The sequence below is a fragment of the Carcharodon carcharias genome, chromosome 14 (assembly GCF_017639515.1).
Source record: "Carcharodon carcharias isolate sCarCar2 chromosome 14, sCarCar2.pri, whole genome shotgun sequence".
Lineage (NCBI taxonomy): Eukaryota > Metazoa > Chordata > Chondrichthyes > Lamniformes > Lamnidae > Carcharodon > Carcharodon carcharias.
Genome location: NC_054480.1, coordinates 123,524,726 through 123,548,911, shown reverse-complemented (window position 1 = coordinate 123,548,911; position 24,186 = coordinate 123,524,726). Strand labels below are relative to the sequence as shown.

Below are 24,186 nucleotides of genomic sequence, written 5' to 3'. Positions count from 1 at the left end.
GAAAGAATCATTGGATGTCATTTGGTTCCTTCTTCTGTGAATATCTGTCCCCATATTTTGCCATTACAGCAAACCTTTGACGAGTTGTGCTTGAACTCCGCTTCATTGCTGACGCGTCTGTGGTTTCCCAGATTTAGCTGCAATTTCTCTGCCTATCAGCACATCTTTGCTTGTTCCAGTCTCTCAGCTCTGGCATTGAAGAAGGACACTGAGAATGAAATAGCTGCAAACACTGCTATCGTTTGTCCTGATCAGTTGTTTTATAAACTGCTACGCTGCTAAAGGTATAGAACATAACAGATTCTGATCTAACTTCCTTTTAAATGCAAGCAACAAATTCAATCTTCTCCCATAAACTGTTTCCATGCAGTATCTTAATTAATGAAATTGTCATCTTGTCAGCATGGATTTGTTAAAGGAAGGTCTTGCCTCACAAATTTGATTGAATTCTTTGAGGAAGTGACAAGAAGGGTTGAAGTAAAGTAGTGCAGTGGATGTTGTGTACATGGATTTTAGCAAGGCATTTGACAAGGTCCCACATGGCAGATTGGTCAGGAAAGTAAAAACTCATGGGATTCAGGGTAATGTGGAAAACTAGATAAAAGGTTGGCTTTGTAACAGGAAACAAAGGGTAATGGTCGATGGATGCCCTTACGAATGGAAAGTTGTCTCAAGCGGTATTCCACAGGGCTTGGTGTTGGGACCCTTGCTGTTTGTGTTATATATTAACGATTTGGATGTGAACGTGGGGGGCACAATTGGGAAATTTGCAGATGACAGAAGGATTGGCCGAGTAGTGGATAGTGTAGAGGATAGCCATAATCTCCAAAATGATTTAGATGGGTTGGTGGAGTGGGCGGTAAATTGGCAGATGGATTTTAACATAGAGGAGTGTGAGGTCATACATTTAGGGAGGTCAAACAGTTATAGGGATTACACAATAAGTGGGAATATACTAAGAGGGGTAGATGAAGTGAGAGATCTTGGCGTACAAGTACACAGGTCCCTGAAGGCAGCAATTCAAGTAGACAAGGTTGTAAAGAAGGCATATGGAATGTTCTCCTTCATTGGCAGAGGTATAGAATATAAAAGTAAGTATATAATGTTGGAATTGTATAAAACACTGGTGAGACCACAACTGGAGTATTGTGTGTAGTTCTGGTCACCACATTACAGGAAGCACGTAATAGCTCTGGAGAGAGCACAGAGGAGGTTTACAAGAATGTTGCCAGGGTTAGAAAAGTGTAACTACGAGGAGAGATTGGATAGGTTGGGGTTATTTTCCTTAGAATAAAGAAGGCTGAGAGGTGACTTGATTGAGGTGTACAAAATTAAGAGGGGAATAGAAAGAGTGGACAGGATAAAATTGTTTCCCTTGGTAGAGAATTCTAGAACCAGGGGACATAGATTCAAGACAAGTGGCAGAAGGTGTAGGGGGGAACATGAGGAAGAACTTTTTTACACAGGGGTAGTGGGTGTCTGGAATTCGCTGCCCAAGTTGGTGGTAGAGGCAGAAACTCTAAACTCTTTTAAAAAATACCTGGATCTGCACCTTAAGTGCTGTAAGCTACAGGGCTATGGGCCAGGTGCAGGAAGGTGGGATTAGAAAGGTCACCTGGGTGTCCTCGGGCTGGCATGGACAAGGTAGGTCTCCTTCTGTGCTGTAACTTTTCTATGGTTCTATGGTTCTAATTTGCTAGCGTTCTTTGATGATGTGACAAGCAAAGTGGATGTAGTGTATCTGGACTTCCAGAAGGCCTTTGATAAGGTACCGTACAAAAGATTAATACACAAGATAAGATCACACGGAGTTAGGGGTGATATACTGGCTTGGATAGAGGATTGGCTAACCAACAGAAAGCAGAGTGTCGGGATAAATGGGTATTTTTCTAGATGGCAAGCTGTAACTAGTGGGGTGCCACAGGGTTCAGTCCTTGGGCCCCAACTATTTGCAATCTATATTAATGACTTGGATTCAGGGATAGAAGGTTCTATAGCTAAATTTGCAGATGACACCAAAATAGGTGGGAAAGTAAGTTGCAATGAAGAAGGGGATCAGCAGGATGTTGGAGTTGAGGTAGACTATCAGCCATGATCTTGCTGAATGTCGAAAAAGAATAGAGGGGACAAATGTCCTCCTCCAGCTCCTATTTTTTATGTTCTTATGTAGTCGTGTTTCCTAGATTGAAGCTTGTGGTCTGCTATAGATTCCCTCTTGGTAACCAGAGATTTGAAATCTCTCTCCTTGTAACCTGCTCAATTGTCTGAAAGCTGTTATCTCCACACATCTCTAACTCAAGCAATCCTTTCCAATTTGGTATAGTTATGCCTAGTAGCATTCACAATGAACTCTATAAACTCTGTTATGCCAGTGAACCAGGATAACTTAATTTAAATGTAAACTGCTTGAAATTAGGCTAATTATCTTGTTCCACACTGTCTTACAGCTTATAAAAAGATGTGAACTGTGTGTGTTAAAAGAAACTTTGGATGTCATTTGGTTCCCTCTTCTATAAATACCTGTCCCCATATTTTGCCATTACAGCAAACCTTTGACGAGTTGTGCTTGAACTCTGCTTCATTGCTGACGCGTCTGTGGTTTCCCAGATTTAGTTGCAATTTCTCTGCCTGTCAGCACATCTTTGCTTGTTCCAGTCTCTCAGCTCTGGCATTGAAGAAGGACACAGAATGAAATCGCTGCAAACATTGCTATTGTTTGTCCTGATCAGTTGTTTTATAAACTGCTACGCTGCTAAAGGTATAGAACTTAATAGATTCTGATCTAACTTTCTTTTAAATGCAAGCAAAAAATTCAATCTTCTCCCGTAAACTGTTTCCATGCAGTATCTTAATTATTGAAATTGTCGTCTCAACAGGTCAACATCAAAGTAAGCTATTCTAATTATTTAATCCAGAATATGCTATCTGAAGTACTTAATCTGGGGAATTTTGTGCAGTGTATTTCACATGAATAATTGTGTATTTAATGAGAAGTATTCTATCGAGAATTCTATCTTGAATATTTAACTCAAAGTATTTTATTCTCTTATGACTAAGTATGAGTGCATTTGAATTCACTTCATAAACACTTTATGTGAATAATGTGAACGTAAATGATCTTAGAAAAAATAAATTAAGAACACTATTGATCCATGGAAAGTTTCAGCAACCTCCATTATCTGGCAGATATGACCACACTTATCTTTACCAGAGTATAAATGTTAAAAACAGTTCAAATTAATTGTCTGTAAAGTTGCAGTCTGAACAATTTAGATTCATTGTGGTAAAGATAGTTATGGAACTGAAACTTGTCCCTGGTCTAAGCTCCATGTCTGTCCTTACCTCAGCAATGAAGAGTTCCCAGCTGAGGAAGGAAATGCAGCCGAGCTCCCACAGTTCTGCTGAATAATGGTATGAGGAAGTCAAGTGAAGATAATCAGCTGCTATTGTGACCTTTTCCACAGAAAACCAGTCAGCTTGCACTTACTGGGCCAGGTTTTCATGTGTCGTATGACTTTTTAACACGGGAACAGCATGAGGCCATTCAGCCCAAAAGTTTGTTCCAGTACTCAGTAAAATCATGGCTGATCTGCAACTTAACTCCATTCACCCGACTTGGCTCCATAACCTTTAATGCTGTTGTCTAGTAAAATTCCATCAATATTAGATCTAAAATGATTAATTGATCCCCAGCATTTGTGGCCTTTTGTGGGAGAGAGTTCCACATTTCTACAATCTTTTATGTGAAAAAGTGTTTAGGAACATACAAGTTAAGAGCAGGAGGAGGCCGCTTGGCCCTTCGAGCCAGCTCCACCATTTAAAAAGGTCATGGCTGATTTGATTGTAACCTCAACTCCACATTCCCACCTAGCCCCGATTGCCTTGCACCCCCTTGCTTATCAAGAATCTACCTACCTCTACCTTAAACATATTCCCAGACTCTGCTTCCACTGCCTTTTGAGGAAGACAGTTCCAAAGACTCACGACCCACTGGGAGGAAAAATTTCTCTTCATCTCCATTTTAAATAAGCGACCCCTTATTTTAAAGAGTGACCCCTAGTTCTATATTCTCCCACAAGAGGAAACATCCTCTCCACATCCACCCTGTCAGGACACCACAGGATCTTATATGTTTCAATCAAGTTGCCTCTTATTCTTCCTAACTCTGTCCTGAATGGCCGGCCTCTGATTTAAGTTATGCTCCTGTCCCTTCCCCACCAGTGGGAAGGTTTTCCTGCCTTACCCCTCAATTACTTCCAAAAAAATTCAATCAACTCACTGTTTAACCATCTGAATGTCACAGTATACAAACCTATTTTATGTAATCTCTCCTCATAATCTAATCCTTCAAACACCAGTCAAATTCAGTTACCCTGACTGGAGAGTCCAGAACAAGAGGTCAGTGCCTCAGGTCAGCTCGACCATTTAGGACTGAGATAAGGAGAAATTTCTTGACTCAGTGGGTGGCGAATCTCTGGAATTCTCTATCCCAGAGGGCTATGGATGCTCAATCATTGAATCTGCCCAAGACTGAGATTTGTAAGTTTTTGGATACTAAAGGAATAGCGGGATTTGGAAATTGTGTGGGATAGCAGAGTTAGAGTAGAAGATCAGCCATGAATAGTGGAGGAGGCTCAAAGGGCTCCTTTTCTTGTTCAGGTCTATATGTGCTGTACTCTTCCTAAGGCCAATAACATTATGAGGTATTACACCTAAGACTGTACAGTCTCCGGATGTGGTCTAACCAGGGCTGTGTCTATCAGAAGCAAAAACTACTCTTTCTGCCCTCTTCCGTTTATATTCTAGGCCCTTAAATATAAAGGCTAACCTAACATTCCATTAATCATTTTAGTTATTTTTTGAACCTATTTTTGTACTTATTACATTTTAATGATCTGTATATAGAGGTTCCTAAATCTCTGGGAACCTCCACTGCTTCTATGTTTACACCATTTAAATAATACTGGGATCAATCCCTTTTTTGGCTCCACATGGATGATCTCACACTTTCCTGTGTTGCTTCCATGTGGCACAGTTTTACTCACTCATTTTATCAATGTTTCTTTGTAATTTTATACTCCCGTCTACACTACTCACTATTCCACCAATCTTTGTGGAATTGGTAAAGCTGGTTATATGGCTCTCTATTGTGTTAATTAAGTTATTAATCTGTATGGTGAATTGTTGAAGCTACATGTGGGATATCAGTTCCTTTATTTCAAGTATGTGTATATGGTAACACAAACAGCAAGAGGTCATTATCATGATTTACAAAAAAAAGCCTCTCACAGTGAACATTAAGAACCAAACATGAAACACAGTGAACACTAACAGACATATCATGATAATGTCACTAGAGCAATAATCCAGAGGCCTGGACTAAGGCAGTGGACTCTGAGTTCAAATCCCGCCACAGCAGCTGGAGGAACTTAAATTAATTAAATCTGGAATTAAAAGCTAGTCTCAGTAATGGTGACCATAATCAATTGTTGTAAAAACCCATCTGGTTCACTAATGCCCTTAGGAAGGAAATCTGCCATCCATAGCTGGTCTGGCCTACATGTGACTCCAGACCCACATCATGACAGCAATGTACTTTACTCTTAACTGCCCTCCAAAATGGCCTAGCGAGCCACTCAGTTGTACCAAACTGCTACAGAAAGTTAAGTAAGAATAAAACTGAATGGACCAGCAGCATCAAGCTAGTGCCAGAAACACTAAGGCAAACTCAAACGGACCCTGGAATGTCCTCCTTACTAACATCTGAGGGTTAGTGCCAAAATTGGGAGAGCTGTCTCGCAGACTAGTCAAGCACCAGCCTCACATAGTCATACTCACGGAATCAGATCTTATAGAACATGTCCCAGAACATGTCCCAGACACCACCATCACCATCCCTGGTGGACAAGACATACCACAACAGAACTGTCGACACAATGGCGTACAGTAGGAGAGAGAGAGTTGCCCTGGGAGTCCTCAACATCAACTCCAGACCATATGAAGTCTCATGGCATCAGGTCAAACACAGGCAAGGAAACCTCTGTTGATTACCACGTACCATTCCCCCCTCAGCTGTTGAATCAGTGCTCCTCATGTTGAACACCACTACAGGTTCCCCTTTCTCCACTTTGAATGTTATTTGGCCAAAAATTCTAACAGATTAGTTAAACACAACTTCCCTTTCAGAAAGCAATGTTGGCTCTGTCTGATCAAATTATGATTTTCTAAGTATCCTGCTATAATATCCTTAATAATGGATTCTAGCAACTTCCCTATGACAGTTTCCTGCTTTCTGTCTCCCCACTTTCTTTGAATAAAGATGTTACATTTGCTATTTTCCAATCCGCTGGGGCCTTTCCAGAAGCTAAGGGTGGAATGTTCCATTTTTGAACCTAAGTGTGGTGGCGGGCAGGTTCCAAGGCACCTCTCCTACTGGGCGGCTTGGTGGGAAATCACACCCGATTTGGGGCTTGGAAGCTCATTAATTATGAATAGGTGAGTGTTTCTCTGACTCACGCGGCAGGTCGGGAACTGACTCGCTCGCCCTTCCATCATCGAATAGGATCGAAGGTTGGGGCGCCATATTTCACGCTTACTCTCTCCGGCCCAGCTTTCAGAGGAATGTGTTTCAAAATGACTTCGGCAAGTGTTACAACGGGTCCCTGGGTGAGGTCCCCCTGGTTTGTTAAATTCCCAGATGAGATCCCCAATTTGTTATGATCCTGGACAAGGTGCCCCAAATTGTTATGCTGCCGGGTGAGGAGGGATGAACTGGCTCCCCTTCTTTATTCAACCCCCTCAATTTGTCACAACATGTTTAACTTAAAAAGGATCCCTTTCCTCATGGATACCTTTTCCCAGTCCAAATGTATTTACCTTTTAAAAGGAGCTAATTTAACCAGGCTTTATTGAGTTAAAGAAAGAGAGTTTGTTAGTTACTAAACGCGAGAAAAAAAATGTATCGCACATACACACAGGTTAGAAATGAGAAATTGAGTCCAAAAATAAAAGTTATAAAGATATACAAATCAGTCCTTTGGCTTGTCCATGAGGAGTAGATGGTGAAATGTTGCAGCCATTAAGTTGGGCGGTTTTCTTGACCATATTTGACCTAATGCCATAAGACTTGATTCAGGTAGCACTGACTTTGGCGTTTGAGCAGCTGGTTTGGAGATCCTTGATTCTGCAGGTTAGCTGAAAGGAGTTGTCCTGTTTCCTTTTCAGTTGTGGCTTTGCTGACTTGTGACTTGCTTTCAGCAGTCAGGGAGAAGAGTTTTTTTAGCTACAAGCACAGGGATGCCCAGTTGGTGTTCTTCAGCTGTGACCTTCAGAGTACACACACAAGAACAGAACACCAAACTAGCACACAGAACTAGTGTTGCAGTTGGCTTTTTTAGACCCCTTTCCTTGTGTATTCCTGGAAGGGAAAAAGCAAACATGTCTTTCGCTCAGATCTGTTTTCTTTTACCTCAGTTCATGTTCACAGTCTGGGCTATAACTCACAGGAGGTGGTTTCGGCTGAGATGGTAGTCATTTTTCCATTATCTCCACAACCACAGGAGATTACAGTTTAGTTTGCATTGTATCTTTTCCTTAGAAGTGCCTCTGTCTGAAGGGGGCTGTGTTACACCTTTTAGGTGCGACAATCCGTTCTCTCTGAACTAGTTGGTCAAGTAATCCACATTGGAATTTTCAAGCAAGTGGTTATCTTACAGTCTCAGCCAGCGTTTGCTTATATGTCCTTTTTAAAAAAAAACTCATGTTTTACTTAAAAGTTCAATATGTCCATAAATAATCTAGGGGTTTGACACATATAAGAGAACTGCTCCGAGGTTCTGCAATGACTCGCTGGAGGCACTCATTAATAGCGTGTTGCAATACCGGGATATTCTCTACCCCAGGGATGGCTCAAGGAAGCCCAGCAATCTCACCTTGTCTGCCTGGGAGACCATTGCAAGGGAATTCACTGCCTCGGGCAACTGCCTTAGAAACACTGTCCAATGTAGGGAGAGGTGAATGATTTCAGCCACAGCGCCAAGGTAAGTCAACCATCTCCTCACTCCAATCTCACTCATTAAGGCATCATGCTCTCAAAGGGTTACACTGCTACAGGATCTCACACAACATTAGTGGGGGCGCATCACCACTGATTGTCTCATAGGCACTTTAGCATCACTTGCATCTCAGCTATCATGCTGCCTGAGGGGGGCTCAGCACACACAGCAGCCTCTCCTCTATCTCTTCTCATCACATTCCGTCCACTTGTCTACTTCCAGGCCAAGCTTATGCACAGCATACCAGAGGAGGGAGGGCCAACATTTTGGAACTCATGAAATTTGAGGAGGATGCGGCAAAGACAAAGATCACTCCTGTGGGGAAGACGAGATCAGCCTCTCCCAGTAAGCCAGTACGGATGAGCCCTCCATGAATTCATCACATCCTGGCAGTCTCAGTGAGTGACATGCAATCTTGTATTCAGTCTGTTCAAAAACTAAGTCTATCTGCTCCCTCTTACAGGTGCCAGCAGGTCTAAACACACCTCCAGAGCTGACATAAGCCCCAGGCCATCTCAGACAAGGAAGCCAAGGATCCATTCGAGGAAGACCCATCACTGCATTCACCTGCACACTCCACCAGCTCAGAGATACACCTTGGTGGGTCTTAGTTGTAGAGTAGGCTCGGGGCCACATTTTGGAGAACACCTCATTGACATGCCACCACAGAAGTCGGAGGCAGTGACTGCCCATGTCTCTAGCACTCGGAGGACTGCCGGAAATCAAGCATCCTCTGAATCTGAGTCTGGTGATGAGACTCTGGAAACAACCATGTCAAACATGCTGGAGATGCAACGACAGGCAATGGAAAATCAGGTATGGTTGCGAGAGGCAATCAACAGACTAGAGCGAAGGGTGGAGGAGTTCATCCGCGTTGTCTAATGTCATGGCTATGACCTGCGAGTGCCTCAGGATCTCCAGGGGAAGGGTGGTGACCGCCTTGGAGACCTTAGCCCAGCAGATCCTGCCAGATTTGTGCTCTGAACTGCACTCCATTGCTATAAATATTAGTGGGATCCATCGGTGGCGAGGTGAGAGTGGAGTGGGGCATGTTGACCTCCTTCCAGGTGCCACTTCTCCTCAGAGAGTCAGGCAGGGACTCGCGGGAACCCCAGTGAGGAGGCCCAGCAGCCTGGAGCTCTGTGGCCATCCACCCAGGTGAGTTTGAGATTCAAGGCAATCCTAATTCCCTCTGCCTGTGACACCCTCATCTCCAGCTGTACAGGTCAAGCAGGGTTCACCTGCCCCACTGCAGGACAACCAAAGCAGGCCAGGGCCCTCCAGCTCCTGACCGTCTAGAGGATGCTTGCTGCTGTGGATATCAGGGGATGCACCTTGACATAACGGTAGGGATAAAAAAATTAAGAAGCTTTGAAATCACTTCTGGGTCATGGGTGTTCAATTATTGTAAATGTCATGCGCCTTTGTAAATACATTTGCTGTTCATGACAATGGTGTATTCATTTGAAAGCATTGCCATATGCATCTATGTGCCCTCATGCTCCCAATCTAATCGCCTTCTTTTATGAGCCTCACATTATTGTGATATGTAGATGACTCATGATAGTTATTCTGTGTCAGGGTGATGTGTGAAACTCTTTACTGAAGGGTCTGCAAAATGCATTAGCAACCATATTCCTTACCAGACAGCATGATGTTTGCCATCCTCAATAGCCTTGGAGGAGTAACTGTAATTGTCTCTCCAACGAAAAGGCTGCCTTCATTGTTCGTCCCAAAGCACAAGCCCTGCAGCCATGATGATCTTCCCAACCATGTGCGCATCTCAATGTTCGTAAAAGCTTCCCACGAAGATGGCCACCACTCCATCATGGCTTTTGACGCAGCATCTGCGCTGTTGTGGTGACTATCACTTCCCAGAATGCACCAATGGAGGGTTCACCGCTGAGCTTTTAAATGAACAGAGTCGAGTGAATCATGAGGGTTGAAGGTGCAAGGCCGAATGCTGACATTGCTCTCAGTGACACTGGTTGTAAAGGCCTTTCAGTCAGTAATGGACGGAAGGAATGTGGCCATGACCTGTATCTTAATCATCCTGGGATTGTGTGGCTATCAGTGTGGCACGGGCACGTCTTCCAAATCATGCTTCTTCGATGGCATCCTCACATGGAAGCTGTCATCTCCCAGTTCAGGTCCCTGCTCTTCCTGCTCTTCATTGTCCAAGGAGCTTTCAGCCTCCTCCATGTCTCCCTCTAGCAAAGGATCCCCCATTTGAAGCATTAGGTTGTGAAGGGTGCAACAGGCCATGATGATGCGGGACATCCTCTGTAGAGCGTAGTGCAGTGCCCCACCTGAGCAGTCCAAACATCTTCAGAATGTCAATGGTCTGCTCGATGGTGGATCGTGTTGCCTTATGTGCCACCTTGTATCTCTCCGAGTGACCCAGGGAACGATGCACATGTGTCATAAGACATCAATTGAGTGGATACCTCTTATCCCCAGCAGGCAGCCCTGTAATCGCTGAGGCCTTTCGACTATGTGAGGCACCTGGGAGTGCCTCAGGATGTGCCTCAGAATCATGGGAACTCCCAGGGTACCCGGCACAAACGTGCATGATGTGCTTCTGATGATCGCACACCAACTAAACGTTCGGGGAGTGGAGGCCTTTCCTGTTAATGAATATCAGGGGCTGCTGCCCCGGAGCTCTCAATGCCACATGTGTGCAATCGATTGCACCCTGTCCTCTAGGGAAGCCTGAGATAGCTGCAAACCCCAGAAATCCAGCAGCCTGTCCAGCTTCATCGAGTGTGAACTTCACATAATGATGACACTTACGGTAGAGGACTGTCACATTCTTGATACATTTATGTGCTGAGGACTGTGAGATGCAGCAAAGGGAACCTGTGGATCCCTGGGATGGTCCACAAAATAATGGTACGGCGGTGAGCTTCAGGGGCACTGGCAGGGGATGCCCTCTGAGTCCATGGGGCATTAGATTCTCCTGCAGAATATGGCAGGTTGATCCAGCAGCTCTCTTGACAAGCACAGATGGGCGTGGCATTATCTGGTGCTCAGCTCCGGATAGAAAAGTCTTCTTCAGTGGACCTCGGTAGTGCAAGTCGCCTCTGTGGGATGGGTCTAAGCTGCTCATCATCCTGCTGCCATTGTTTCCCCTCCCCTTTCCTTTCCAACGCCACCCTTGCCCATTATCCCCAATGTCTCTCTCCTCCTTCCCATCCCCTTCCGCCCCTCCCCCGCCCCAGTCGCTGTGCTGGTCTCTGTCTGGATTCTTGCCCTGCCTGAGTCAACCAGATAACACCCTCCCAGATAACGGAGGAAGCCAGTGAGGTGAGCAAGCCTACACCCCTAGCAGTGGTGGTGTCTCACTGGCTTTAGTAAGAACCCAGAGTGGGGCTGCTGCAGCTTGGCTTTGAGTGTTGCATTCACCTCGAAGTCAGGAGCAGAATGAGGGCTGACAGCTGCTTGTCACTTATTTCCGAACATGTTTCAGATTGGTCTAATTTCCCACAGACATAGCGTAGATTGGGAGAGGTTATGGTGATTCCGCAGTAGCGTTTTTTATGGGCATTCATGAGACAGTAATACATGCAGGTGGGGTTCCCATTGATCAGACAGAAACCCAACCCACTCTCCACCCTCCATGAAAGTGGTGAGGGCAAGGGTGGAATTTTCCAGCCCCATCCATAAAAGCTGCTGCAGGCTGGAGGGGAATATTCTGCCCTAAGAAATTTTGGAAGATTATAACCAATACACCTGCTTTCTCTGCAGCCACTTCTTTTAAGACCTGAGGATGCAGGCTCTCTGGTCTTGGGAACTTGTCAGACTTTAAGTCTATTTGTTTTTTAAATCCCCTTTCTCTGGTGATTGTGATTGTTTCAAGTTTTCCCTCCTGTTTACCTCTTGATTTTCACATTTCTTTGGGAAGTTTTCTAAAGTGAAGACACACACAAAATAGCCATTCAATGCCTCCACCATTTCTTTGTTTTCCAATTTAATTCCCTAGACTCTCTCTCTAGAGGACCAACAGTAACTTTAGGTACTCTTTCCCTACTTAAATACTTGTAGAAATTCTTTCTGTTTTTATATTTGTGACTAGCTTTCTCTCACACTTGGCTTTCTGCCTCTTTAATGTCTTTTCAGTCATTCCTTGTTGGTTCTTAAAATCTGTCCAATCCTCTGACCTACCACCAATCCTTGCAGATTTGTTTCTTTCAATTTAATTTTAGCCTTAACTTCCTTATTTAGTCACGTATGATGCATCCTTCTCAAAAAGCCTTTCTTTCTCACTGGGATACATTTTTCTGGGAATTAGTAAGCATTTCTTAAAAGTCTGCCACTGTAACTGCACTGTGCTACCTTTTAACATCGCCTTAGCCAGTTCTGTCTTCATACTCTTATTAGTTGCCTTTATTTAGGTTTAAAACACTCGTCATAGACTCACACTCTCCATTTCAAACTGAACCTGAAATTTTATAATGTTGTGATCGCTGTCACCTACAGGCTCCTTTACCACGAGGTTATTGATTAATCTCGTCTCATTGCTCATTACCAGGTCTAGAAAAGCCTGCTCCCTGGTTGGCTCTAGAACATGCTGCTCTAAAAAATTGCCCTGAATACACTCTTAAGAGCTCATTTTGCAGGCCATCTTCACCAATCTGATTCTCCCAATCTACATGTAGATTAAAGTCACCCATGATTATTGCAGTGCCTTTCTTACACACACCATTTATTTCTTCCTATATGCTCTGTCCTACAGTCTAACTACTGCTAGGAGACCTATAAATACTCCCACAAATGACCTCTTACTTTTACTATTTCTTATCTCTACCCAAACTAATTCTACATCTTGCTCTTTCAAGCTAAGGTCTTCTCTCAGCACTGAACTAATGCCATCTTTAATTAAGAGCTACTCCATCACCTATACCTGGCCTTCTGTCACGCTGATATGTCAAAAACCCTTCAGCATTCAGGTCCCTGCCTCGGTCACCTTTTAGCCATGTTTATGTAATGCCTATCAGGTCATACATATTTATCTCTATCTGTGCTAGCAACTCATCCCTTTTGTTACAAGTGCTACATGCATTCAGATACAGGCTGCACTCCAATTTTTTTTTTTACCATTTTCAGCTTCATCTGTGGGATCACATGACTATTTAGTTTAAAGCCCTCTTTACTGCCCTAGTTATAAGACTCACCAGAACACTACTCTCAGCACGGTTCAGGCCAAATGTGTAAAAGCTGAGACTAGTTCTGTCTGTGGAGAGTTTTATGACAAGCAATACAACTCTTTTCTGAAAGAAAAAACAAAAACAGAATTACCTGGAAAAACTCAGCAGGTCTGGCAGCATCGGCGGAGAAGAAAAGACTTGATGTTTTGAGCCCTCATGACCCTTCATCAGTTCTGCTGGCAGCATCGGCGGAGAAGAAAAGAGTTGACATTTTGAGTGCTCATGACCCTTCATCAGTTCCGCCGATGCTGCCAGACCTGCTGAGTTTTTCCAGGTAATTCTGTTTTTGCCTAAGATGTTGATAGTGGGGGATTCAGTGATGGTAAATTAATTGAACTGAAATTCCACCAGCTGCTGTGGGGGATTTGAACTCATGTCCCCAGAACATTAGTCTGGGTCTCTGGATTAAGTGACATTAACACCTCATCACCACCTCTCCTTTAAATCAGGAATGTGTGCAACTTGGAAGATAACTATTATCTGCTGCCCTTGTCCTTCTAGACAGTAGTGTTTGTGGGTTTGGAAGGTGCTGTCTAAGTAGGCTTGTTGAGTTCCTGCAGTGCATCTTGTAGATTGTACACACTGCTGCTACTGTGCGTCGGTGGTAGAGGGAGTGAATGTTCAAACCGTAGATGCAATTTATCTAAACCTATCATTTTAAACATTTCTATCATATGCCTTTGCTATAAAACCAAAGTATAGACCCAGGCACTGGCAATCTTTTCCCATGTGATTTAAAATCATTCTTTATAACATGTTCTCTTGCTCAAATCACAGAATGTGTACAGAAGAATATGAATAAAAGCCGAAGATTCCCCATCATCCAGGTAACAGACCCGAATACAAACAAATCTATCAACACCTTCAATGATTCCTCACTTCAGCATCTGAGCAGTCCCATGAGCACGGTCCTGCTCGCCTGCTTGTACCTCATAGTGTTGATCATTGGCCTACCAGCCAACGGCCTGGCGCTCTACATCCTCATCACAAGAATCAAGAAGTTGCCATCCACAATCTTCCTGATGAATCTTGCATTGGCTGACCTTCTCCTGACCTTCGCCCTGCCTTTCAGAGTCTCCTACCACCTGCTGGGGAATGACTGGGTATTTGGAGAGTTGCTCTGCAGGGTTTGCAGTGCTCTATTCTACGGGAATGTGTACAGCTCCATCCTGTTCCTGACCTGTATTAGTGCTGATCGATACCTGGCTGTAGTGCATCCCTTCCTTGCAAAGGAGATCCGGAAGAAGGGATTCACATACTGCATCTGCGGAGCTGTCTGGCTGTTGGTTCTTCTCTCCATGCTGCCAATTTATATCACTAAGCAGTCGTACGAGATTTCCACTCTCAACATTACCACATGCAATGACGCACTCTTAAAAGAGACACTGCGTGATGGCCTCTTCTATTACTTTGTTTGTCTGGTGATATTTGGCTTTGTGATTCCTTGTTTAATCACCATCTTCTGTTACGTGTCCGTCATTTCCACATTGATTTTAAACAACAGGCAGTATGTCCATGCGATTAAGGTCACGCTGTTAGTTCTGCTAGTGTTCCTGGTGTGTCTGACCCCCGTTAATGTGATCTTGTTAATTCACTCTTACACACACAGCAGTGACATTTATGCTTATTCCATGCTCTGCCTGGCGCTTAGCACCTTCAATAACTGCATCGACCCATTCATCTACTATTACATCTCTGAGGAGTTCAGGGACAAAGTGACAAGTACAATTTGTGCCCCTAAAAACGAAATGAGTTCTGGCAAATCAGCTCAGACTCTCATTCAGAGCAGCAGTGCTTCACAGCCAAGCCCTCCCCACTCGGTGTAGTTTCTGGTTCTGTTCTAGGTTCACTCGGGAAAACTTGCTTTGGGACTCTCCAATTTGATAGGACTCGAGCAGCAAGGTTTTCCCAGAACACTGCATGTAGGACTTACCCAAACCTTTGTAACAGGTATTGAGGGTTACTACGGGACCTACATATTTACCAGATAGAAAAACTTTCAACCACCCATTCAGTGTACAGCATGTCAGTTAAACCTGTCATTCAAGATAATTCTTGTAGCTCCTAACCATCCTGTGAAATGTTCAGTTCAAGGGCAATTAGGAGATGGGCAATAAATGCTGGTCTTGCCAGCGACGCCCAAAACCCTTGAAAGAATAAATTTAAAGAGATGATCTAATCCTTCTGAAAGTTATTAAATCAGCTTCCACTGTCCTTTCAGGCAGCACATATCAAATCACAACAATTCACTATATAAAAAATTTCTCATCTGCCCCTCTGGTATGTTTCTTAATTAGCTGCAATCTGTCCCCACTGGTTGATGCTCCTATTGAATACAGTTAAGATATATAAAGACCTTATCACATCATTTACTTACAGACCTGCTGTATGTAGACCAAATATACAGTATCTTTCCTCCTGAAACATTTGATTCAAAAGAAACTTTTTTTAAAAATTGTATTAAGTAGGATACCCAACACCACCTCCACGTTTGAGCAGTATCACTGCCCCTCACCCTCCTAATCAGTCATCAGCTGTCCCTCGATTCAAGGGTGATGGTGACTCATGGTCATGAGTAGGGGGCGGGTCCATTAGCTGGGTGGCTGCTTTGTGGTACAGAGACACCAACACCATGGATTCAATTCCCATACCAGCTGAGGCCATCCATCCTCAGCTACTTGAAGCAAAAACATTCCATTCTCCAAAAAAGACCTGTGTGTAAATATACTTTTTGTAACCTTTTGCCTCAAATCTCTCTTAACAGTTTGAGGCATTCAAGACAACATTAGGTGATTTGAGTAGAAACAATGTGAGGGGATACGGGAAAAGGCAGGGCAATGGCACTAAGTCATAATGCTCATTTGGAGAGCCGGTGGAGACACAATGGGCCGAATGGCCTCTGCCTGCGCTGTTAAAATTCTGAGTCGCCATGTTGTCAAGTAAAGAAGAAATTATATTTTTCTTTTGGTAATATCACCATCATATTTCTTATGTACTGGAAAACAGGCTGTTGGGGATTGTAAGTATGGTAATTGGAAGTGAGAGACCAGAGTGACTGCAAGAATGTAAAGCCACAATTAAGAAGTGGGTTTGATATGTTAATGAACCAAGAGGCACTTCAACTAGAATGTTAGTTTTGAATTGAGTTGTTTTAGTTCAAAGGAGCATATATGCAGGTTGTAAAAGATACATGGTAAAAATAGGGTAAGTTTATTTTTTTTTAAAAAGCTTAAAAGCTAGAGTATAGAAATGAGTTTAACCAATTCTAGGAAGAAAGCATTTTTGAAGAGACTGGTTGAGACAAGAGAGATCAAAGGGAAGGAACGCATTTAAGGAAATACTGAAGCCTATGTGGGGGTAGCTCTTTAGATCTCCCAGAAGACAGTGTGAACAAGGCCAGACTTAGAGACCCAGTTACTGTCAGCTTCAGACACCCCCAAGGAAAAAGGCACCGTGTCATAAAAAATTACTGGAATCCTATAGATTTTAAAATCTATAAGGATAGTTGCTGAACAAAGGAGGGGAAGGTTAGCTGAGGGTAGTTAAGATCTTTTGGAACCGTTTTAAAGTACTGTTTACTCTGCACAGCCATTCTTGTGTTTAAGTGTAATTATGTTTTTTTGCTTTTTAAATAAACGTTTACAATAAAGTCACAGGTAGTCAGGGACATAATTACCTGATTTCAAAACTTTGCACCTCTGTACAAATTGCAAAAAACCATTTTGGCAGCTGTTTCAAATTTCCATTGGGATTTGGACATCTCTGCATTTACCATCAGCTGTGCCACAGCAGTGTGACTGAACCAGCCAATTCTCAACCCTCAGATATTTGGATATATGGGGCAAGATGTCCCACAAAGTGGCAAGATTCAGAGCGCAGAATCTGCTTCCTTTTCTTTCCTCTCTGCCACCACTCTGCCTCATCATTAAGGTAAAAGCCTCAATGGAATAAAAAACCCCTCTCAGGGTGAGGGAAATCTACACCAAGGGAGAATAACGTTAAGATTAAAGCCAGGCTGCTCAGGGTGATGTCAGGAAGCACTCCTTCAAACAAAAAGTATGAAAATCTAAATTCACCCACAAAAAGCTGTGAATGCCAGAGGTCAATTGAAAATTTCAACACTTGGGTGGAGAAATTGTTGGTTATCATGGATTTGGGAGCAAAGATGAAGGGGTACAGCTCAGCCAGTGCACAAGGGGCATTTTATTTAAAGCTCAACTGCTGTCAGTGAAATGGTGACATCACGTAACACAACAGGAAGAAGCCACTTGGCCACCTCAAATTCTTCCTTTCACTGGCATTACACAACCTGAACTCCTGCCTCTCCTCATGTCTGTATACAAGGCCCCAGTCCCAGAGTAAAATGCAGCTCACCACATGACAACCATTTTCAACATTCCTCCTGCCCCAAACTAGAAAATGGAACAGCTGCTGCCCCCAACCCTGGATGCACTCAGTACCCCCAATCAGAAGCTGGGCTCAACCTAAGCACACAGGGAGAGCTGCACTGCCACAGATCCCACCCTTTGGAGATGGTAAACCAGATGTTGCAGAGATTCCACAACCAATATCAAAACCAGTTACTTGGCCATTCATCAAGCTGCTGGATGTGTGATCTTGATTTGCATGACAGCCATGTCTATTAATTGACTTTACATACCATACAGAATGTTTCCTAATTAGCTTCAGTTTCCACTACTGAAAGCATATTTAACGGCAAAGATCAGATCCACAATGCTCAGATTATAGCCCAAAGTTCCCCACATCTTCCCCCAAAAATCCCACTCCTCCCTCTCCCCTCACACCCACGCCCCCCCCCCCCCACCCCCACAGCAACACCTATGATTTGATCATCAGTAGCTGATGCACCTGAAGGTATGCAGCAAATAACAAGTGATACAATGTGCGCTTTTATTGGAAAGTTAGCACAAACACAAGTTTACCGAGGGCAGTAAATGCCTCCGATATTTACTTCAGCTTCTTCTTGGGGCGCAGATTGTTCGTGTGGCCACACTTGGTTTTACGACAGTTTGATGCACGAGGATGCAGACGGGCGTAGCATCTGTGGGCAGGCAGACATACAGTTAAAAGTCATCACAAGAAAAAGCATCACACCCCTACAAACCCTAGGACTGCAGAGAAAGAACTGCACATCCAAGCTTACATGTACTGAGTTAGGATTACACACGATATGTGATACAAACAGGCCATTCAGCCCAACCAGTCCCTGCTGGAACAAAAACTGAAAATGCTGGAAAAACTCAGCAGGTCTGACAGCATCTGTGCAGAGAGAGAGTTGAATTTTTTTGAGTCTGTATGATCGTTCTTCAGGCCCCATTTCAGAGTCCCTGCTGGGTTTATGCTCCACTCAAGGCTCCTCCCATCTTTCCTCAGTTAAATCTATCACAACCCTCTATTCCCTTTTCCATCATACTCTTGTCCAGCTTCCCCTTAAATGCATCTATTCTATTCGCTTTAACCACTCCCTGTGGTAGCGAGTTCCACATCCTCACCACTCTGGTTTCTTCTGGATTCTCTATTGGTTTTCTTGATGACTATCTTATATTGATGGTCTCTAGTTCTGCTCTTCCCCACAATAGGAAACTTCTCTGTATCCATTCGATCAAAACATTTCAGAATTATAAAAATCTCTATTAGGTCACCCTTCAGCCTTTTATTTCCAAGAGAGGAAAGGCCCAGTCTGTCAATCCTTTCCTGATCTGTATACCCACATTTCTGGTATCATCCTTGTAAATCTCTCTGCACCCTCTCCAGTGTCTCTATCATTTTTATAATATGGTGACCAGAACTGCACACAGTATTCTAAGTATAGTAACCAGTAAGTTGAATAAAGGTTCAACATAACTTCCCCAATTCCTAATTCTATCCCTCTAGAAATAAAACCTAGGGCTTTGGTTTGGTTTTTTTGGCCTTGTAACTTGTGGAGTAACTTTCAGTGACTGATGTATTTGTACTCTGAGGTCGCTTTGTTCCTTTACCCTACTGGGACTTGCACCTTCAAGTAATAAGCGACCTCCCTATTCTTACCAAAATGTATTCGCTCGCATGCATGTTAAAACTTCATCTGCCCAATTATTTTTCCGTTCTGCAAGTTTATTATCTCTTCCTGTAATTTGTTGCAGACAAACATAAAAAACAGGAGGAGTAGGTCATTTAGCCCATCAAGTCTGCCCCACCATTCATGGCAGTGGATCCTTTATCTCAATGCCATAATCCCACGCTCTCCCCATACCCCTTGATGCCATTGGAGTCCAGAAATTTACTTCCTCAAATATATTCAGTGACCTGGTATCCATATTTTTGTGGTAGAGAATTCCACAGGTTCACCACCCTCAGAGTGAAGAGGTTTCTTCTCATCTCAGTCCTAAATGGCCTACCCTGTATCCTGTGACCCTTGTTCTAGACCTCACCCTGCAAGCCAGAGGAAACATCATCCCTGCAACCAGTCCTGTCAGAATTTCATACATTTCAATGAGATCCCCTCATTCTTCTAAACTCCACTAAATACGGGCCTCCTCATGACAATCCTGCCACCCCAGGAATCAGTCTGGTGAACCCTCGCTGAATTCCCTTCAGTATCGACTATTCCCTCCCACTTGAAGTCACCACAAGTTTAGAAAGTGTTTTTGATTCCAGTCTGTATCATTAAGTGTCACAGTAAGCTGGGTAAATGGGAGCATAAAGTTGCAAAGAGACATTGATGAAGTGAGATCAAAATTGTGGCTAGTAGAATTCATGCGGGGAAAGTGAGGTCATCCAAGGAACAAAAGTCCGGGTATTTCTTAAATGGTGAGAAGCCCACAACAATGAAGAAGCCCTAGAGCTATGAGGTCATCCAAGGAACAAAAGTCCGGGTATTTCTTAAATGGTGAGAAGCCCACAACAATGAAGAAGCCCTAGAGCTATAGGGATTCAACAGAAAAATGGACTAGTATAAAGCAATGAAAACCCTAATAGAATGCTAGCTTTTATTACAAGGGGCTGGAATACAAAGGATTCCAAGTCTTGGCCAGCTATGTTAAAGCCCTGAGCAGTCCTATCTGGAGTAACAGGGTTCGGTTCTGCACACTACTCCTCAGGGAGAGATATTAGCTTAAGAGGGGGGTGCAGCACTAGAATAGTCCCAGGGCTAAAAGGGTTAAATTAAGAGGATCTGTTGAAGATTGAGAGAATATCTGAATTATTTATGATTAAAATGTTTCATAAGGTCTACAGGTTCCAGAATAATGGGTTCTGACATTGAATAGGGGGAGACATTGGGGTAATGGTAATATCACTGGATTTGTAACCCAGAGGCCCAGGCTAATGCTTTGGGGGCATTGGTTCAAATCCCACCACAGCAGCTGATGGAATTTAAATTCAATTAATAAATCTCAGTAATGGTGAACACAAGACTATCAATTGTTGTAAAAACTCATCTGCTACACTAATGCCCTTTAGGGAAAGAAATTTGCTATTCTTACTTGGTCTGACCTACATGTGACTCCAGATCCACAACAATGAGATTGACTCTTAACTGCCCTCTGAAATGGCCTAGCAAGCCACTCAGTTCAGGAGCAATTAGGGATGGGCAACCAATGCTGGCCCAGCCAGCACCACCAACATCACATGAAAGAAAAAGAACCTTAACATTCAAGCCAAGTTGTTCAAAGTTGATGTCAGGAAGCACTTCCTCACACAAAGGGGAGTGGGAATCTGGAAGTGATCTGGAGCAAGAGCATGTATATAGGGTTGAGATACAGATCACCAATGATCTAACTGAAGGTAGAACAAGTTTGAGGGGCTGAATGGCCTCCTCTTGCTATACCCATATGTGGCAACATCACCTACTTCAGTCAAACCACCTCAATCCAAGCACAGAAGTGGCCCCCACCTCAGCACACATGACCCCACATACTCCATGTCGAGATTGTCTCTCCTATCCCATTGCTTACTTGCGGCAGATCATCTTGTCACAGTTGTATTTCTGAGCGAGGATTCGGAGGGAGGGGTCCAGGGCACCACCCCTCAGGCGCAGCACCAAATGTAGAGTCGACTCTGAATGGAAATTAAAACATTCCAGAAGATCCAATGAAAAAGCAAAGTGAACAACCCCCTCCACTGAGGGCAATAAACCCACCCCACTCTTACCATGCCCCACAAACACCCAGAAACCCCACCCCAACACCAGATCTCAATCTAACTAGATAGACAGTGAGCATTCCCAGTGAACTGACCTTTCTGGATGTTGTAGTCAGACAGGGTGCGGCCATCTTCCAACTGCTTCCCAGCAAAGATCAAGCGCTGCTGATCCGGGGGAATCCCTGCACCAAAACACAGCGTCAGCAGGCAAACACAAGGGACTCCTCGGCATCCCCCAACAATAAACCCATTGGTCACTGACAAATTCTCCACCTCCAAAAGCCCCAGGTTAGGAACAGGAGACCATTTAATTTAGATCATGTTTGACCTTCACCTCAATTTCATATTCCACAATGAGAAAAGTCTTTAGAGTCCAAATGTCTCCAAATGTATTGGCAGCCTTTTGGGATATTAATAGGCTTGTGGATGGAACAGGTCTTTTTCTGGAATCTCTCCAGAACAGTCTGGCTCTGGCTCTGGGCTTCCCTGAGGCGATGATGTTCTTCAAGCTACATTACTGCACACTTTCAGGTCCTTAAAATGATGAATTAAATCACACCTCAAACTCCTAAACTCAAAGGAACACAAGCAGTTTATACAATCTGTCCTTAATTTAACCCTTTTAACTCCTTTACCACTGCCCCATTGCTCCTATGCTGATCCCCCTCATTCTCGCCCCTACCAACTGATCGCAACATTCCCCACTACCCCCATGCTGATCCCCCTCACACCCCTCGGTCCCCTCGCACTAACGTCCTCCTTGCCCTCGGCCCCCCCCACACTAACGTCCTCCCTGCCCTCGGCCCCCCCCACACACTAACGCCCTCCTTGCCCTCGGCCCCCCCCCCACACTAACGCCCTCCTTGCCCTCGGCCCCCTCCAACACACTAACGCCCTCCTTGCCCTCGGCCCCCCCCACACACTAACGTCCTCCTTGCCCTCGGGTCCCCCCACACACTAACGTCCTCCTTGCCCCCGGTCCCCCCACACACTAACTTCCTCTTTGCTCCCCCCCCACAAACACACACTAACAGCTCTCCTTGCCCACCCGCACACACACTAACACACATTCTCCCACAAACACCCTGCCTCCTCACCCTCCTTGTCCTGGATTTTTGCTTTCACATTCTCGATGGTGTCGCTCGGTTCCACCTCGAGGGTGATGGTTTTCCCAGTCAGAGTTTTCACAAAAATCTGCATCTTGTCTGGAAAAAAAAAAATCGAAGAGTTTGAATAAGAATCTCAAATGGCCAAAAGATACCCTTAAAATCATCACAGCACGATCCCAATGACCGGGCCTGGTCACATGCCGATACAGCCCAGAACCCCCACCCCCAGGCTCTCCCTCTTTCCCCACAAGGCCTCTCTTCACTAACCCCTCCCCCCACCGGGCCTCTCTCTACAGCCCGACCCACCCCCACCCCCCCTCCACCAACCGGTCCTCTCTCTATAATCCCCCCCCACCCGGTAGGGCCGCTCTCTAAAAAACCCCCCACCCCACTGGGCCTCTCTATACCCTGCCGCCCCCCCACCCCGGCCTCTCTTTATAACCACACCACCGGGCCTCTCTCCATAACCCCCTCAACCCCACCAGGTAGGGCCGCTCTCTAATACCCCCCCCCCCCCACCAGGTAGGGCCGCTAATACCCCCCCCCCCACCAGGTAGGGCCCCTTAATAACCCCCCCCCCCCCACCAGGTAGGGCCCCTTAATAACCCCCCCCCCCCACCAGGTAGGGCCGCTTAATAACCCCCCCCCCCACCAGGTAGGGCCGCTTAATAACCCCCCCCCCACCAGGTAGGGCCGCTTAATAACCCCCCCCCCCACCAGGTAGGGCCGCTCTCTAATACCGCCCCCCATCAGGTAGGGCCGCTCTCTAATACCCCACCCCACCAGGCCTCACTCCATAACCCCCGCCCCCCCCCGCCCCCCCCCCACCGGGCCTCGCTCCATAACCCCCCACCCCGGACCTCCCTCTATAACCGCCACCCCCATCGGACCCCTCTCTCTCGCTCCCTCACCGCCTCCACCGCCGAAATCGAAAAGGAAAATGGCGATTTGTCGGAACCGGAAATATAAGGGCTGCACGCGGTATTGTTGCGTCATTTCCGTACTGGCAGGCCACGCCCTCTTTGGCGGCCATCTTTCAGACTTGGAATATTTATAAACTCATAGCTCTCATGATGCGAGGAGAAAATTATTAATAACCCGCCCCCGCGGGCACGCGACCCGAGTGTCCCTCCGCTACGGTGGGCACGCGCCCCAGGTCCCACCCCACTCCCCGCCGGCCCCGCGGGCACGTGCCCCGAGTGTCCCTCCGCCCCCGCGGGCACGCGCCCGGAATTGTCCCTCCGCCCCCACGGGCACGCGCCCCGCGTCCCCGCCCCTGCGAGGTCTGCAGGTTGATGAAGGCAGCTCAGCAGCGTCTTGTCAGGGGCAGTTAGGGATGGGGATTAAGCTCTGGCTCAACCAGCGATGCCCCCGCCCCATGAATTAATTAAAAAAACAACATGGAGAGGCCGTGTAATTGATTAATTAGAGGAGGTGTAAGAGCAGAGGGACATGGGGTTGGGGGGCGGGGGGAGGGGGTGTTGTGGGTGGGGTGGGGAGGGGGTGTTGTGGGTGGGGTGGGGAGGGGGTGTCGTGGGTGGGGGGGGAGAGGGTGTCGTGGGTGGGGTGGGGAGGGGGTGTCGTGGGTGGGGTGGGGAGGGGGTGTCGTGGGTGGGGGGGGAGAGGGTGTCGTGGGTGGGGGGGGAGAGGGTGTCGTGGGTGGGGGGGGAGGGG

At 45.4% G+C, this 24,186-nt stretch overlaps 2 protein-coding genes across 5 annotated transcripts; one reads left to right on the top strand and one right to left on the bottom strand.

Annotated features, from left to right (window-relative positions):
* Positions 1-213: 213 nt before the first annotated feature.
* Positions 214-16,914, top strand: LOC121287496 (proteinase-activated receptor 3-like). Of its 4 annotated transcripts, XM_041205429.1 has the most exons (3): positions 2,842-2,888; positions 8,277-8,452; positions 14,039-16,914. In XM_041205429.1, the coding sequence occupies exons 2-3, from the start codon at positions 8,425-8,427 to the stop codon at positions 15,085-15,087; spliced, it is 1,077 nt and encodes a 358-aa protein (XP_041061363.1). In that variant the 5' UTR covers positions 2,842-2,888; positions 8,277-8,424; the 3' UTR covers positions 15,088-16,914. The 4 variants fall into 4 exon arrangements, with proteins under 4 accessions (XP_041061364.1, XP_041061362.1, XP_041061361.1 ...); XM_041205430.1 differs by lacking the exons at positions 2,842-2,888; positions 8,277-8,452 and adding an exon at positions 214-284; XM_041205428.1 differs by lacking the exons at positions 2,842-2,888; positions 8,277-8,452 and adding an exon at positions 2,606-2,758.
* A 1,244-nt stretch (positions 16,915-18,158) lies between these two features.
* LOC121287408 (ubiquitin-60S ribosomal protein L40) lies at positions 18,159-23,521 on the bottom strand. The gene is made up of 5 exons (XM_041205257.1): positions 23,424-23,521; positions 22,501-22,608; positions 21,499-21,585; positions 21,217-21,319; positions 18,159-18,323 (listed from the first exon to the last, which is right to left on the bottom strand). Exons 1-5 carry the CDS (start codon positions 23,506-23,508, stop codon positions 18,230-18,232), a joined length of 477 nt encoding a protein of 158 aa, XP_041061191.1. The 5' UTR covers positions 23,509-23,521; the 3' UTR covers positions 18,159-18,229.
* Positions 23,522-24,186: the final 665 nt, after the last annotated feature.

Bases quoted from the DNA above. Each gene is read 5' to 3' on its own strand.
- LOC121287408 (XM_041205257.1), bottom strand. From the start codon at position 23,508: ATGACGCAACAATACCGCGTGCAGCCCTTATATTTCCGGTTCCGACAA. The intron at 21,586-22,500 runs GTGAGGAGGCAG...GTTTTGGTGCAG, and splicing joins AAAAATCCAGGACAAGGAGG to GGATTCCCCCGGATCAGCAG. The intron at 21,320-21,498 runs GTCAGTTCACTG...ATTTCCATTCAG, and splicing joins TGACTACAACATCCAGAAAG to AGTCGACTCTACATTTGGTG.
- LOC121287496 (XM_041205427.1), top strand. From the start codon at position 2,798: ATGCAAGCAAAAAATTCAATCTTCTCCCGTAAACTGTTTCCATGCAGT. The intron at 2,889-14,038 runs GTAAGCTATTCT...CTCAAATCACAG, and splicing joins CTCAACAGGTCAACATCAAA to AATGTGTACAGAAGAATATG.